Source organism: Drosophila simulans, chromosome X (assembly GCF_016746395.2).
Source record: "Drosophila simulans strain w501 chromosome X, Prin_Dsim_3.1, whole genome shotgun sequence".
NCBI lineage: Eukaryota > Metazoa > Arthropoda > Insecta > Diptera > Drosophilidae > Drosophila > Drosophila simulans.
The window spans coordinates 3911236-3924475 of NC_052525.2; the positions used below are offsets into that span (position 1 = coordinate 3911236).

The window sequence follows — 13240 nt, forward strand, 5'->3', positions numbered from 1 at the left end:
GGCCAAGAGTATAGGAATCTATGGGGAAGCGAGGCACAATCTGACAAATAGCCGAGATTTGCTACTTTATGGAGGCTTTTTAGGGGTTTTTTTTACGATTTTACCTGAGCAGCCGGGCGTGACAGGTTGGGTTTTTGTGGGGAGCCCCGGAAGAATGACTCACTTCATGCGTAAATTCGAGTGGACATTTGAAGAGTTTCCTTTTGTTGGCCACCTGCCAAATCCGCCTGCTAATTGCCTCAACTTTTGTCCGAACAAAACAAAAAAAAAAAAAAACAAAAACAAAATGATGATGGTAGTGCGGTACCAGGATATCAGGGAATTGTGTGTGACACGAAATGCGCAACATTGAAGCATCCGCCAAAGGAATTTCCTGCTGACATTTTTTAATTTTACACTTGACTGAGTGAATGGCGCGGGGGGTATGGTGGGATCGGTGGACCCCGGGATAAAGCCGCCCCCTGGATTAAATCCGGATTATTTGAGGTGCTTCGGGTGGCATCACAATATCAGCTCAAATATAAATATTTTTCTCATATTTGTGCGGCTAAAAAAATGCATACTCGTACATACCCCGTTTTCCATCAATGGTTATTGGTCCTGGCGATGGTGTCTGAAAGTGGAATCAAAGAAAGGAATTTCGATTATCAATCAAAAATAGTGTGTCATTATTCAGTGAGCTGTTGCTTAAAATTGCTGCTGCAATTTAATATGCTATCGATTGGCTTCCATATTGCTTTCAAGTTACATTTAATTAAAAAATGCAAAACCACGCAGGCAATCATCTCTCTACTTTCGTATTGTGTCTTTCCACCCATAATTATAGTCGGTAATTCCACAACAATCATTCGCATTTCCCTGATGACAAAGCCAAACAAACAAACAGACTTTCGACTTTCGACTTTGTTATGGTGAACAGATTCTGCTCTTGAGATGACCCCTCATTGTGAAGGGTCCAAAGTCTGAATCTAAAGTCTGAAATCTATGCAAATTGCGCTTCCTTTCGCTCTCGTTTCGATAATTATGCACTGATCAGGGCCAAAAATCCCTTTCTCTGCGTTTGCCTGTTGCTAACAGTACATATTTGGACGAGGTGTCCGGAAAATGCGGGGAAATCACCACCCACCACCCATCACCCATCGCCCACTGAAGTTGTCTGCTCCATCAGCATGTTTTCGGAGTCGGTCTCGTGCACTCATTGAATGTTATGAAGTCATTTGCATATTTGTTGTTTATGTTGAAAACAAGATTTCGTTATTAACTTTGCTTAATTTGTTTGCCAGCGAGAGTGGCAATGGTAAGCGGGAAAAGCGGGGAAAAATGAAGAAAAGCGGTCGAATGGCGTGGAAAACGAAAGCGAATTGAGCCATCGAGTCGAGCGGCTGAAGAAGCCGAAAAAATCGTGTTGACCGAAGCGGTTTCTTTGCCTCAATGCGTTTTGGATTTGTTTGAGCCGTTTCCCTTACACAGATAAATATAATAATAATAATCAAATATAAATATGCATTAAATAAGGTTTAAAATGTGCTACAAATACCAAAATTTTTTACAAAATTATCATTTATTCATATTTGGTAATGCCTTTGTTTGTAAATCGTTGTTTTTTTTTTTTTGAAAGTATGCAAGTTTTTTGTTGTGTATGCTGAGGGTCCTTATTAATTGCAATTTAGATTGTGCATCCCTTAACCCTCCACTCATTTTCAACCACAACCGCCAACTCTGCAAGCCCAATCCCAATCCCAATCCCAAACCAAACCGAGTCTCCAGCCAAATCGCAATTCTGAAAACTCCTCGAGAAACAACGAGGCAACAAAGAGCCAAAAAGGAAGCCATAAATAATGCCAAGTACTGTCTGCTCTCTCTCGGAATTGTCCGTCTGGAATCCCAAGTCCGGACTTTGGACGGGAAATTTGTGTTCCATTTAATTGCTGGCGAAATGGGACGAATGGCGGTTGAGGATGCGGGTTGGGCGGAGTAGATAAGATTGCGCCGAGATGGAATGAAATGCTTAAGTGGAAATTTTAGTTTGCATAAATTATGCGGCAAACGTGCAGACTGACCCCTAAAGAGAGATGTTGTGCTGCTGCTGTATATCCAACCCTTATTGTCTTATATAGATATCATATCTTTTGAAACGCTTCAGGAAAATCTTAAAAGTAACCTACTAGATTTTTATTTTCGGTTACTTTGTTTGTTGGAATCAATGTGATACCTTTTCGATTGTCTGTTTTCGCTCAAAACATTCGAAACTTTCGGCTTTTTTTTCGTCTCTGTCTGTGTCTGTGGACTGTCTCGCCGTCTGTCTGTCTGTATCCATTGGCCCATTGCGTTGGGTCGAGAGCATCCAGTCCTCCAGTTCACTCCTCCAACTTTCCCTTTTTGTGTTCCGCACTCGGAACATCCGCTAACATCCTCGTACACATCCGCACACATCGGATGTTGCTTTGTTTGGGCAACTAAATGCGCGTTTCCGAGCCCATTTCCACCTGCTTTAATCCGCGCCCGATGTGATTGGATTAGAAATATTGAGGAAATGCTGGAAAGTACACCAGCATCAGCTCCATCATCATCATCGTCATCACCACAACTATCATCTTCATAAACTGGAAACCAATTTCCGTTCATCCTGGGCAATAAAACTTTGCCTTCAGCTGCAGGCCTCTCAACGCAACGTCAACTTCGGCCATGTAGCAAATAAGAAATAGAAAAAAAAGCGGCCTGAAATAATAGCCGCAAAGTATGCATTGGCAAAAACCCTAGTCCGGCAACCCTGAAAACTTTACCAAACCAAACCAAACCGTCTTGACCAGAGCAAAAAGTTGATATCATTTTGGTCTTGCACTTGGACTCGCAGTACCAAATGGCAGCAAAAACTTGCAGCATATATTGCGGCGTGCCAGAGGCCAAAAGAAAGAAAAAAATAAGAAAGCGAGGAAAAGCATCAACAACAACTGCGGCAATATAAGAACATAGAAAACAAAACTACAGTTCGACTTTGATAAGCTCGATATTATATATATACATATATTATATATTCCAAAAAGGATAAATTTGACCGAAAAGTGATCTTAAATTGGATTTCTACAAAGAAGGGTCCTTATTCGATTTTTTTGTTGTCTATGTGGCCAAAACCAGTTCAAGTTAAAGAAGCTCAACTGTGAGGCGGTCGGTGGAACTTTGCGGACTGGCACGAAAGTAAAAACGAAGCCTCCGTACGTCTGACAGTCCACTGTCAAAACTTTTTTGATTATCTTAATTGCGATTACAGGACGACTGATGCCCCATTCCCCTTGGCCGCAAAAGCGGAAGAATGAACCCCCAAAAAATGCCACCCGATGCGTGCATAACCCCAAAAAGTAGCCAGACAGACAGACAGACAAATGGTAGGGAAAATACAATATATATATATATATATATACAATCGGGTGGGGACTTGAGTTTTTGGGTTCGTTTTTTTTTTGGGGGGGGGGGCCCCCAAGTGTCTGCTTCATCCGCAGAGCTGAAATTAACAAGATTGACCCCCCAGTCGCTGAACTGTAACTGTGGCCAGCAATGAAAGAAATTGGGCTATCAAAGCGGTGTGGGGGCTTCCCCGACCGAAAAGGAAACTTTTGGGCCAAAGGATAAACAAAGTTTGCTCTTCTTTTTGTCCACTGCAATTACAAGAGCTGACCGCTGAAGTCCAGACCTCGAGCAAAGTCAGTTCCCAGAGGAGTGCCGCCTGATAATCGCAATTCGAAAATAATAATAATAATAGTGTTTCCCTTTCCCCTTCCCCTCGTCGCTCCGCACTCAATGATTATCTATGGGACAGGGAAAACTCTCAGAAGACGGCCACCCCAATAAATCTAGTAAATCGATAGCTACAATGTTTGGCTATCGAAGTGAAAGTTGACTCGCAATCCGAAATAAAGATGTTCAAGCAAAACGTTGATATAATATATTTAGCCTAATATATTTGAACTTCTCGAAAGGGAAGCCAAAGCGGTAGAAATAAAAAAGAATTTTCTTTGGTTTCGGCTGAACTTTGACTTGGGAAAAATGCCCAAAAATATGCAGGCAAAGCTCTGTGAATCGATTGAGCGATAGTCGGTTTATCGATGTGAAAGCGAGTGGCGCCAGAAAGAACGCAATGGTTTTTTAATTGCACTCCATGCCACGACTCAATGGGCAAATCAACATTCATGGCACAAAATTTCCGAGGTGAATCAGTTCGTGCAAACACGCACACACGCACACACTAGTGCACTCTTGTTTCACACAGATACTGGCACACACACACATGCACAGAAAGGTGAGTGCTTACAAACCATGAAATGCTTTTGGCCCGAAAATGTTTGCTGCCTCAGCATCAGGAAGCGAAAAACAAACAAAAACCCGAATTATTATTATGATTACCATTAGCTGCTGGTAACGAGGATGTATGCGTATGAATACTCCGCAATTTTTCGGTTTCGCAAATGTTGCAATGGATTCCATTCCATTCCCACATAACCCCGCTTCCGCCAAATGTTCCCATTGACAGCTGGAAAAGCATTTCCATGTCAGTGCATATATATATATATATGTATATGTATGTATGCAAGTGCATATGTATGCTGATAGTACCACGAACTGTGTGACAGAGAATGATTTGAAAATTGTGGAAAAGGGCATAATTTCAATAGCTAGTTTTGCCCGTACTCCATATGCGTTCAAAACCCAATTCAGTGCAGTAATATAATAGGATAAATGAAAAACAAATGATGATGATAACTGGAAATCAACCGCTAGTAAATGGTAGTCAGCGTTGCGTATTAATATGTACATATGTACATACTTTCGACCGATGCAAAAACAATTAACTACAGAAACAAAAAAAAAAAGAAAATGTAAACAACAATGAGGCCCGAGTTTGCTAAAATTTCACATGTAGACAAAACGAGAACGAAAGTGCTTGTTGCAGCACATTTTACACTTCTTTCACTCTTCAGTGCAGTAAAAAGCAAAAACTTACGTGTTAACTCGCACAAATGTGTACATAATGGCTTGATTGCAATTTCAATCTGTGATTGTACATACATTCAACAAAATGCTGCAAACTGGAGCATTCATTCTGGACATGTTTGAGGCAAATTAGTGGTTTGTTTGGCCTATTAATAGCAACATGACAGGTGCAAGCTGAATGCAATGACGACGTGACAACTTAAATTGGTGCTAAGCGGGGAAAAACATTTCAAAATGAATTAGGAACTGAGCGATCTGCAGGTGGGCACCTGCAACGATGGCATAAACCACTTTGTCTGGGTCCAAAGACACTCGATCCATTCCCCATCCGGTGTGCCTCCTATGCAAATAATGGGCGCAATGTGTCACTGAGCCACCAACTGACAGTTCGGATGAAGTGTCGCTGACAGGACGCGGATGTGGATGTGGATGCGGATGCGGATACGGATATGGCAGCCAGTGCCTGCTGTGTTGGTATGCGGTATGATGGATCAATACCACACATAGACATACACTATGCACCGCACAACACACCTCACACCAGCTACCACCTACCACCTCGCTCCCAGCCAAGTGCGAACATAAAATGTATAAAATATTGGCTGTCTACACGATTTCTAGGCAAGAAACCAAACCGAACCGAACTGAACTGAACTGAAGCGGAGAATTCAATTTATATGCAAATGATATGCGAGGCGGGCTGAAGACAGGCGGCAGCAAGCCCAAACCAATACGAATACCAAAAACCGAACCTGAACCTGAACCTGAAACCAAGCCCCAAAACCGTTGCGAGCGGCGTTCAGCTATGTGAATTTTAATTATATTTATTAAAAAATGTAATTATGTTAAAAAGCAAGACAGAGCGACAGACGGACACGTCGATGTGACAGGCAGAGAAAATGCAATAAATAAATATACGTCCATCCATCCGAGCCAATTAGCTGGGTTCTCGTTCAGGTAAAGTAGCGAGTGCCCTCCGACGAATCGTCCCTCACATCGTAAATTGTGGGCAGCGAATAGGTTGGTCTGTCGTAGCTCTTGCGTTCGTAGGTCTTTCGGCTGGGTCTTTCAGTGACTTCCTCGGACTCCTCGTATTCCGCCTCGGTTGCCTCTGCTGAGTAGTATTTAGCAGTGTCCCGTTCCTGGTCCTGGTAGCCATAGCAAGGCTTCACTGTGGTCTTCTTGGACTTGCTCTTTTTGCCCGACTTCTTGGACAACTTGCCCTCGAAGAAGGCCAGCTCCTTCTCCTTCTTGGCCTCGAAAAAGGCCAGCTCCTTTTCTTTCTTTTCGTCCCACCACTGCTTGAACTTCTCCCACTCGTTCTCCTTCTTCTCCAGCTTGGCCTCCTCCTTTTCGGTGAACAAATTGAGGAAATCCAGCTTCTTGAGCAGCTCCGTCTGCTTCTTGCCCTCGAACCAATCCAGCATTGCTTCATCCTTGGCCTCCTTGGCTTCTAGTTTCGCCTCCAGCTTGGGCAGCTTCAATAGCCATCCGTGGGCCATCTGCAGAGCTGTGGGTTTTTTTCGCCACAAAATATGACAAAGCCATGAGCTATTGTGTTCCATTTAGGTTCCTTGTTAAAAAAACTCACCAAAACAGGCCATCGCCAGCAGCATTAGTTGTGGTCCAAATCTCAGCATTGTCTTTTGGCTTTCGGTTGGTACTTGGAGTCCAAAACTCTTGTTCGGCTTCTGTTCGGTCACAAGCAGATGGTCTGGCTACTTATAACCCGAAAATCCGAGCCACTGCATCTGGGAGCACGTGCTGCCTGCCTCGCCACTGCGATAAGCACGTGCATTTCGGTTGAGAAATCTATCAAGCTCGCGGCATATTTGGGCCTTCTGCGATACTGGGTTCAATGCTCTGCGTGCACCGCAAGAAATAATACTTTGGATAAACACTAAATTGGTGTACACAAATGATTGCGTTCCCCGGGTCTTCTTACTCGCTACATTCTAGACGCTTAGTTTTCGCTCAGTGATGGTGGTATGTTCTGTCCCCTGGTCAACTGTCGCTCTGATTAGTCCGGCAGTTATTTAGCAATGTCTTTGGGGGACTTTAGGCAGTTCTGGCAAAGATTTTAATGCACTGGCCGGCGACTGCGAGTCGAAAAGCAGGCGCTGCTAATTGAGTCTGCCATTATCTAGTGGGTGGTGTTGCCTGGCTTGTTTTTGCTGATGTGTTGAAAGTGGAAGTTAAATTGTATTTGTTTAGTGCGGCTCATGCACACGGAAACCAAAAACCGGAGAGGGAGGCCTTTGACTCTGCAATGTGTGTTTGTGTTGGGCAAACAGTTTGCCAAATTAATTGCACACCAACTGTTTATTTGCCCGTTTGGCCGTTTGTGTTTTATGAGTTCCTCCCCTGGTTTCCTTTCCGAGTTTCTATTACCATTTACCTAGCCCGTTTGCTTTCTCCAACGTGGCACGTTAATGAGGCTCACCAGATTGGAATGTATTGCTATTGAGTTGCCTGTGCTTTTTGCCATACAAACATAATTATGCGCATGGAAAATTGTCTCGCAAAACTAAGACTTTCAGCAAAAACATTGAATGCGGACAATGGCATTGGCTCAAAACATAATTGTTGAACATTAGTGCTTTGTGCGTTCTCTTTGCAAAGAAATTGATAGTGATTAAATTCACATAGGATTTGTTATCATTTTACAATGTTTTTATTGCAATAGAAACCTGAATACTTCAGATATCTTAAAACATTATTTAACAAAAATCATAATTATGATCATTTCTGCAAATTAGTTTTGCTTAGTTTATCGTCCGTTTTTTTAATGACGTAAATCGAATTTACTACCGAATAATTGCAAGAACTCTTTGTTCTTCACACGCTCATTGATATGATAGAAGATAATAACTTTTACACAAGTTTACACAAGTTATGACTGTGACGAACCATCAACGACATTGAACTTGCATTTTTTAAAACAAATACTTTATTAAATACGTTGACAAACTTAAATTGGTAAAATACGAAGTAAAAATGGGACTCCAGTTATCAGTGTCAGTCTCCTGGAGGATGGATGCAATTGAAGTGTTACTTGGGGATTCTGTTGTTGTCGATATTTCCTAAATCGAGAGGCAACTCTGGAAATGGTTCCAACACGTTGTTCGAGTTGAGTACGAGATCGTCGTAGTCCTCGCTGAAGTCGTCAAAGCCACTCAAAGTCGTCCTGACGGTTGTTGTTGTGGTGGTGGTGCTGGATGTCAGTGGTGCCGGGGTGGTGCGACGACGGGGTCTCCTGCCTCTGCGCCCTTTGCGTCCTCTTCGCAATTTTCGCTGTGGCTTGGCAATCTCGTTTGATCGGCCATATATATTGGGATAGGGTTCCATGGTGTAAACGGTGTAAGCAATGGGTGTTGTGCTGGTGGTTGTTGTTGATGTGGTGGTGCTCCGAGCAGTTGTTGTTGTAGTTGCTGTTTCAGTGCTGCTCGTAGGTGCTGGAGTGGTTGTTATTTCGGACTGCGGTGTTGTTGATGCTTGTGTAGTTGTGGTTGTCGTTGTAGGTTGGGGTGTAGTTGTTGTTGTGGTTTGTGGAGTAGTTGTTGTTGTTGGAAGTGGAGTTGTTGTTGTTGTTGGAAGTGGAGTAGTTGTTGTTGTGGGTTGTGTCGAAGTTGTCGAGACTTGAGTGGTTGTTGTTGGAATGGATTGTGGTGTCGTTGTTGATGGTTGTGTAGCTGTGGACGTTGATTGTGTTGTTGTTGTCGGAGCTTGTGTAGATGTGGTTGAAATTGATTGCGGTGTAGTTGAAGTTGTGGGTGGTGTTGTTGTTGTTAAAGGTTGCACGAGAGTTGAAGTTTGTGGTTCTGTTGTTGTTGGTGCTTGGGTTGTGGATGTTGCGGAAGATGGTGTAGTTGTTGTTGACGGTGCTACCGTTGATGTCTGAGTAGTTGTTGTTGAAGCTTGGGGAGTTGTTATGGTTGTTAAAGTACTAGTAGTGGGCAGTTGCGTTGTCGTTGTTGTGGTTGTCTGTATTGTTGTTGGAGCTTGTGTCACTGTAGATTGTGTTGTTATAGTTGGAGTGTTTGGTGTAGTGGATGTGTCTGCCGAAATGGTAGAGGTCGACTGTGTACTTGTGGATGTCTCTGTGGATGTGGTTATATCTGCTTGTGTGGTGGACGAACTGGTTAGCGTTGTGGTTGCTGGCACTGTCGTTGGTGTTGCAGATGATGCTGTTGAAGTCGATGTAGCTTCTGTAGTTGTCACCGAAGGTGCTGTAGTGCTGGAGGATTCTGTAGCATTTGATGCCGCTTCAGCCGCTGCTATTATTTCACTGATGTTAATTGTAATGGTTTCGTTGTTCAAGCTAGTTCCATTCGCCGACTGAAGCTGGTTGTTTGAACTAGTGATCGAGGCCAGAAATGTAGACTCTTGGCCCACAGTTAAACAGACTGAAATGAACTAGAAATTAGCATCCGTGTTTAAATCATGTGAGCCACCACTAATTACCTAATGTTGTCACCACAACGAAGGCAATTAAATGATTACGTGACGGCAGCATTGTTGGTTGACGTGCTGCTTTCCTTTCCGTTTCCTTAATTAGCCCTGAATTGAAGGCTTTAGTCGAGGTGTTGCTTCTGTGACTGGGCGTACTGCTCTATAAATTTGGCTAATTGAACTGATTTGCTGAGTGCTCAGATGGTCCAGTTTTATATCGATGTGCACTGGGCTCCACGTCCGGAAACGTGTGCTCCGTACGTGCGATTGCCGATTAACTTATCGCGTCTTCAGCCGATTCCAATCTCGATGCGCCAGCTGTTTCCACTCACTCTCACTCTCAATCCCCGGTTTCATTTTGCACTTTCCGCCCCTCCGCCATTGAAGAAGATGTCTTCTGCTTGTGATTCTGAATTCCGATTCCGGAAGTGGCTTACACTTGTTGAACTTTTTAAAATATGTACTACGAACAGACCGACCGGATGCATTGCTCTTGCATTCGATTAGCAACCGGGCACGTAATCTTGGACAACATCGAAAACAGATGGTCGAAGTAAAACACAAAACAAACCATTTCGAAGGCAATGCGTTTAAATGCGTTCATTAATGAAGTTTTGGAAAAATTATGCGATGAGAATTTAGTTTAGTATACAGTAGTGGCTTATTTAAGTCTAATGCTTAGTATATTAAGGCATGTAAACTGTTTTCTTCGCAAAAAAAACCTAAAACGAATAAATCAAATTAATCCTGAACATTATGCATTTACAAGCACTTAGGTATTTCCTGTACATACATAAACATTTCAGTAAAAGGGAGTAAAACAGCAATTCATTAAAAAAAGATATATAAATATATCTAACGCTTAACTAATTCCAGTTAATTGTAAATGTGATAAAAAGTGATTCAAAAAACCACTATGAATAAATCGAATGAAATGTAAACAGACAATGCGGCATCCGATTAGCTCTGATAACAGCGGCGAATGCAATGGGAATTATTTAATTGCTGGTGTTCGAAAAAGCAAAAAAAAATACTCACGCAATTTTTAATTATGTATTTACATGTCATTCCTAGCCCGCTTTAAAAGCTGAAATTGGTAATTATTTGGCTGGGACGTGACGAGAGGCAAATAGCAAAGTATTATGAAAACAATTCGCTAAAACAGCAAGCAAATAAAAAGTAGTGCTAAATGTGGGTGAAGCGACCCTTTTAAAGGGTGAGTGAGATGTAATCTAAACACAATATATTACAGAATTATAATATATGAAACCCACAAACAAATTGAAAATAAGCATATGAAATTCATATAATTTACTTTAAGTAAATTTATAATTTGAAATAACTGAAAAAAAAAAGAATTTTCTTAAAAGCCTTATAACATTTTTTAATAGTGTAGTTCCATTTCTTTAAATCATTTTTTGATGGTGCAGTTTGGGCCCATTTCGAAGACTAGATGTCGTATGACGTACTTGTACAGTACTTGTACTTTGTATAACCAATTCCCAAGCAGTGATAAATCGTAGAACATGCTCTAGCTCTAGATAGTGATAGTAAATACGTGAGCTAAGCTAACGAAAGTTTTCCACTGGGGCAGTATAAATAGCGGAGTCGATTCAGTTGGGTCAAGTAGTCGATACATTCGAAACGTACCAAAATGTTCAACAAAACGATTGTCGTTGCCCTCCTTGTGTGCGGTGCGTAGTCCTTCGATCGCAAGGACACAAGTTGTTTTATTTATAAGCAAATTTGTATTTTTCCAGCCTGCTACCTTGGCACTAGTGATGCTCGCCCCGGACTTACCGATGTGGCCACTGGACCAGTTGGAGCAGCCGCGCCATTGGTAACTGGAGCTCTTGGTGGCCTAACTGGAGGAGTAGCTGGCTCCGCTCTGCCTCAGCTGACTGGTTCTCTTGGCCAGTCAGGACCTTTGGGATTGGGCCAAGGACCACTTTCCGGACTTACCGGTTAATCCCTTGAACACTTCGGAAGCTCCTAGGCAACTTTTTGTCAAACAAAACAATGTTTCAAGCAAAGAGTATAAAATTTAGCATAATTTTTCGAATTTCAATTTCAAATAAAGTGACCTTTTGACCATTTAAAAAAAATGTTTTTAGATATTTTATTTTCTTAGTCATTTAACAATCCTTCGGGAAACGGGTAACCAGTATGGAATGCTGTTACCTTTATAAACTTGACTGCTGTTTTATTATTTAAAATATATTACAACATAAGTCTATACTTGCCGCAGAGAAAATTGTGTATATTGATTTTATTGAAAGTTCAAGTTTTTAAGCTCTTTAAGATTATGAAGAACAATTTAAAACAAGTAAATGCGCACTTTGCTTATTGCATAGAATAAATTTGTTAGATATCTACATATAACTAAAATAATATTGTTATCCTACCAACATATCTTGAAACGAACATGTATTAATTTTTAGTTAAATCAATTTGTAATAATGAATAATATAATTTTTAAGCTTCACTGTACTCCTGAAGCTTAAAGGTAGAAAAATGTAGGCCTTTAAAGTCCATGAAAAGCTCAGGCCTTACGTAATGCAATAACCAAGTCTAAATAAATCTCAGCTACGTGAGCTGTCGTAGCCCAAAACTCCACGTAGGACCAGATTTCCGACTATTTATATACGGCGAGCTCCCTGAATAGAGCTCAGTTTGCTATTCAACGATGTCAGGCCAAAAGTTATTGTTCATTGCTCTGCTCAGCCGTAAGATATTTCATATTTTCCCATAAGCTTAAAAAGAAAACTTAAACCAACATTTTGAAACAGTGATGATGACAGTGGCCTGGACTTTGCCCACTCAGTCATTGAGTGTGACGAACACATCGTCGGCGAGAAAGCAACTCATCAAGGAATTTGTGGCTAAGGTTCAAGAATTAATAAAGATCTTAATGCAAGATTTGTTGAAACTTCCGGTCACGAGATAGGATTATCACTTGCAAATAAAAGTGTATTATTTTGTAAATTTCAAGTGAAGTGTGCGTCTTTAACAAACAAAAGTCGCCGGAGCATTATCTCAACAGCTTGTATTTTCTCGAGTCACCACATGCTTGTGGCGACTGTACCGCCATGGCCCAACAGCCATCGGGAAAATGCCTAAAATTATGCCACAACCCGAGCGAGCCAGAAGCTCACACATCTTGTGTTCTTGCACAAGAAAATGTGTTAAGAAAATCTTAACGAAATTTCTCACGTTTGCCATAATTACGAGAAAAATACGTGACATGTGTCTTGACTGCGAAATTTACCAGGGATTGGGTTCTGTGGCCAGTAACTACGGTTAAAGTAATGCATATGCAGCAAGGTCGACGCGTCGCAGAAAGGGGGAACAAAACGGGTGCCGAGTTGTAAATGGCAATAATACCAATAAAAATCTGTGTACAGAACCCCCACCATTCCCCCTATCGGTGTAATTCATAAAAATCTCTTGAACAAATGTTTGTGACTCTTGGTCGTGACTCGCCGCCTTCTGGAGTCAAAAAAAAAAACATTAATGCCGTACGCACACACACAGAATGTTGCCTTTTGGCAGGGCCTTCGATTCCATTTCGATGGCTTTGAATAATTCAGGCAAATGTGGTGTGTTCCTTCCTTGGGAGTCGTCTTAAAGTTCCCTGAAGTTTGTCCTCCTCGACGCGCTGGCGAGGGAGGAGTGAAGAGGGGATTCTCTCAGAGGACGTTGCGTGATTGAATTGCGGCCTGATTGACAACTGACAGTTGAAATTGATTTGGCTGCAAAGTCGAGCGGTGCCGGTGGTTGAAACAAACCATCCGGATCCGGC

General features: G+C 41.9%; 4 protein-coding genes across 4 annotated transcripts; 2 read left to right on the forward strand and 2 right to left on the reverse strand.

Moving 5' to 3' along the window:
* Positions 1–5794: 5794 nt before the first annotated feature.
* On the reverse strand, positions 5795–6688 carry LOC6725074. The gene is made up of 2 exons (XM_002106066.4): positions 6578–6688; positions 5795–6496 (listed from the first exon to the last, which is right to left on the reverse strand). Exons 1-2 carry the CDS (start codon positions 6624–6626, stop codon positions 5940–5942), a joined length of 606 nt encoding a protein of 201 aa, XP_002106102.1. The 5' UTR covers positions 6627–6688; the 3' UTR covers positions 5795–5939.
* A 1225-nt stretch (positions 6689–7913) lies between these two features.
* LOC27206745 (mucin-5AC) lies at positions 7914–9629 on the reverse strand. The gene is made up of 2 exons (XM_039297291.2): positions 9451–9629; positions 7914–9392 (listed from the first exon to the last, which is right to left on the reverse strand). The coding sequence occupies exons 1-2, from the start codon at positions 9500–9502 to the stop codon at positions 8038–8040; spliced, it is 1407 nt and encodes a 468-aa protein (XP_039153225.1). The 5' UTR covers positions 9503–9629; the 3' UTR covers positions 7914–8037.
* Positions 9630–11022: 1393 nt separating this feature from the next.
* LOC6725075 lies at positions 11023–11543 on the forward strand. The gene is made up of 2 exons (XM_002106067.4): positions 11023–11132; positions 11199–11543. Exons 1-2 carry the CDS (start codon positions 11093–11095, stop codon positions 11405–11407), a joined length of 249 nt encoding a protein of 82 aa, XP_002106103.1. The 5' UTR covers positions 11023–11092; the 3' UTR covers positions 11408–11543.
* A 523-nt stretch (positions 11544–12066) lies between these two features.
* Positions 12067–12429, forward strand: LOC27207645. Its single transcript, XM_016183336.3, has 2 exons — positions 12067–12164; positions 12228–12429. Exons 1-2 carry the CDS (start codon positions 12125–12127, stop codon positions 12383–12385), a joined length of 198 nt encoding a protein of 65 aa, XP_016038058.1. The 5' UTR covers positions 12067–12124; the 3' UTR covers positions 12386–12429.
* Positions 12430–13240: the final 811 nt, after the last annotated feature.

Excerpts from the sequence above, each read along its gene's own strand:
- LOC6725074 (XM_002106066.4), bottom strand. The coding sequence starts at position 6,626 with ATGCTGAGATTTGGACCACAACTAATGCTGCTGGCGATGGCCTGTTTT. Across the intron at positions 6,497-6,577 it reads GCTGGCGATGGCCTGTTTTG|CTCTGCAGATGGCCCACGGA; the intron begins GTGAGTTTTTTT and ends AAAAACCCACAG.
- LOC27206745 (XM_039297291.2), bottom strand. The coding sequence starts at position 9,502 with ATGCTGCCGTCACGTAATCATTTAATTGCCTTCGTTGTGGTGACAACA. Across the intron at positions 9,393-9,450 it reads CGTTGTGGTGACAACATTAG|TCTGTTTAACTGTGGGCCAA; the intron begins GTAATTAGTGGT and ends AGTTCATTTCAG.
- LOC6725075 (XM_002106067.4), top strand. The coding sequence starts at position 11,093 with ATGTTCAACAAAACGATTGTCGTTGCCCTCCTTGTGTGCG. Across the intron at positions 11,133-11,198 it reads CGTTGCCCTCCTTGTGTGCG|CCTGCTACCTTGGCACTAGT; the intron begins GTGCGTAGTCCT and ends GTATTTTTCCAG.
- LOC27207645 (XM_016183336.3), top strand. The coding sequence starts at position 12,125 with ATGTCAGGCCAAAAGTTATTGTTCATTGCTCTGCTCAGCC. Across the intron at positions 12,165-12,227 it reads GTTCATTGCTCTGCTCAGCC|TGATGATGACAGTGGCCTGG; the intron begins GTAAGATATTTC and ends ATTTTGAAACAG.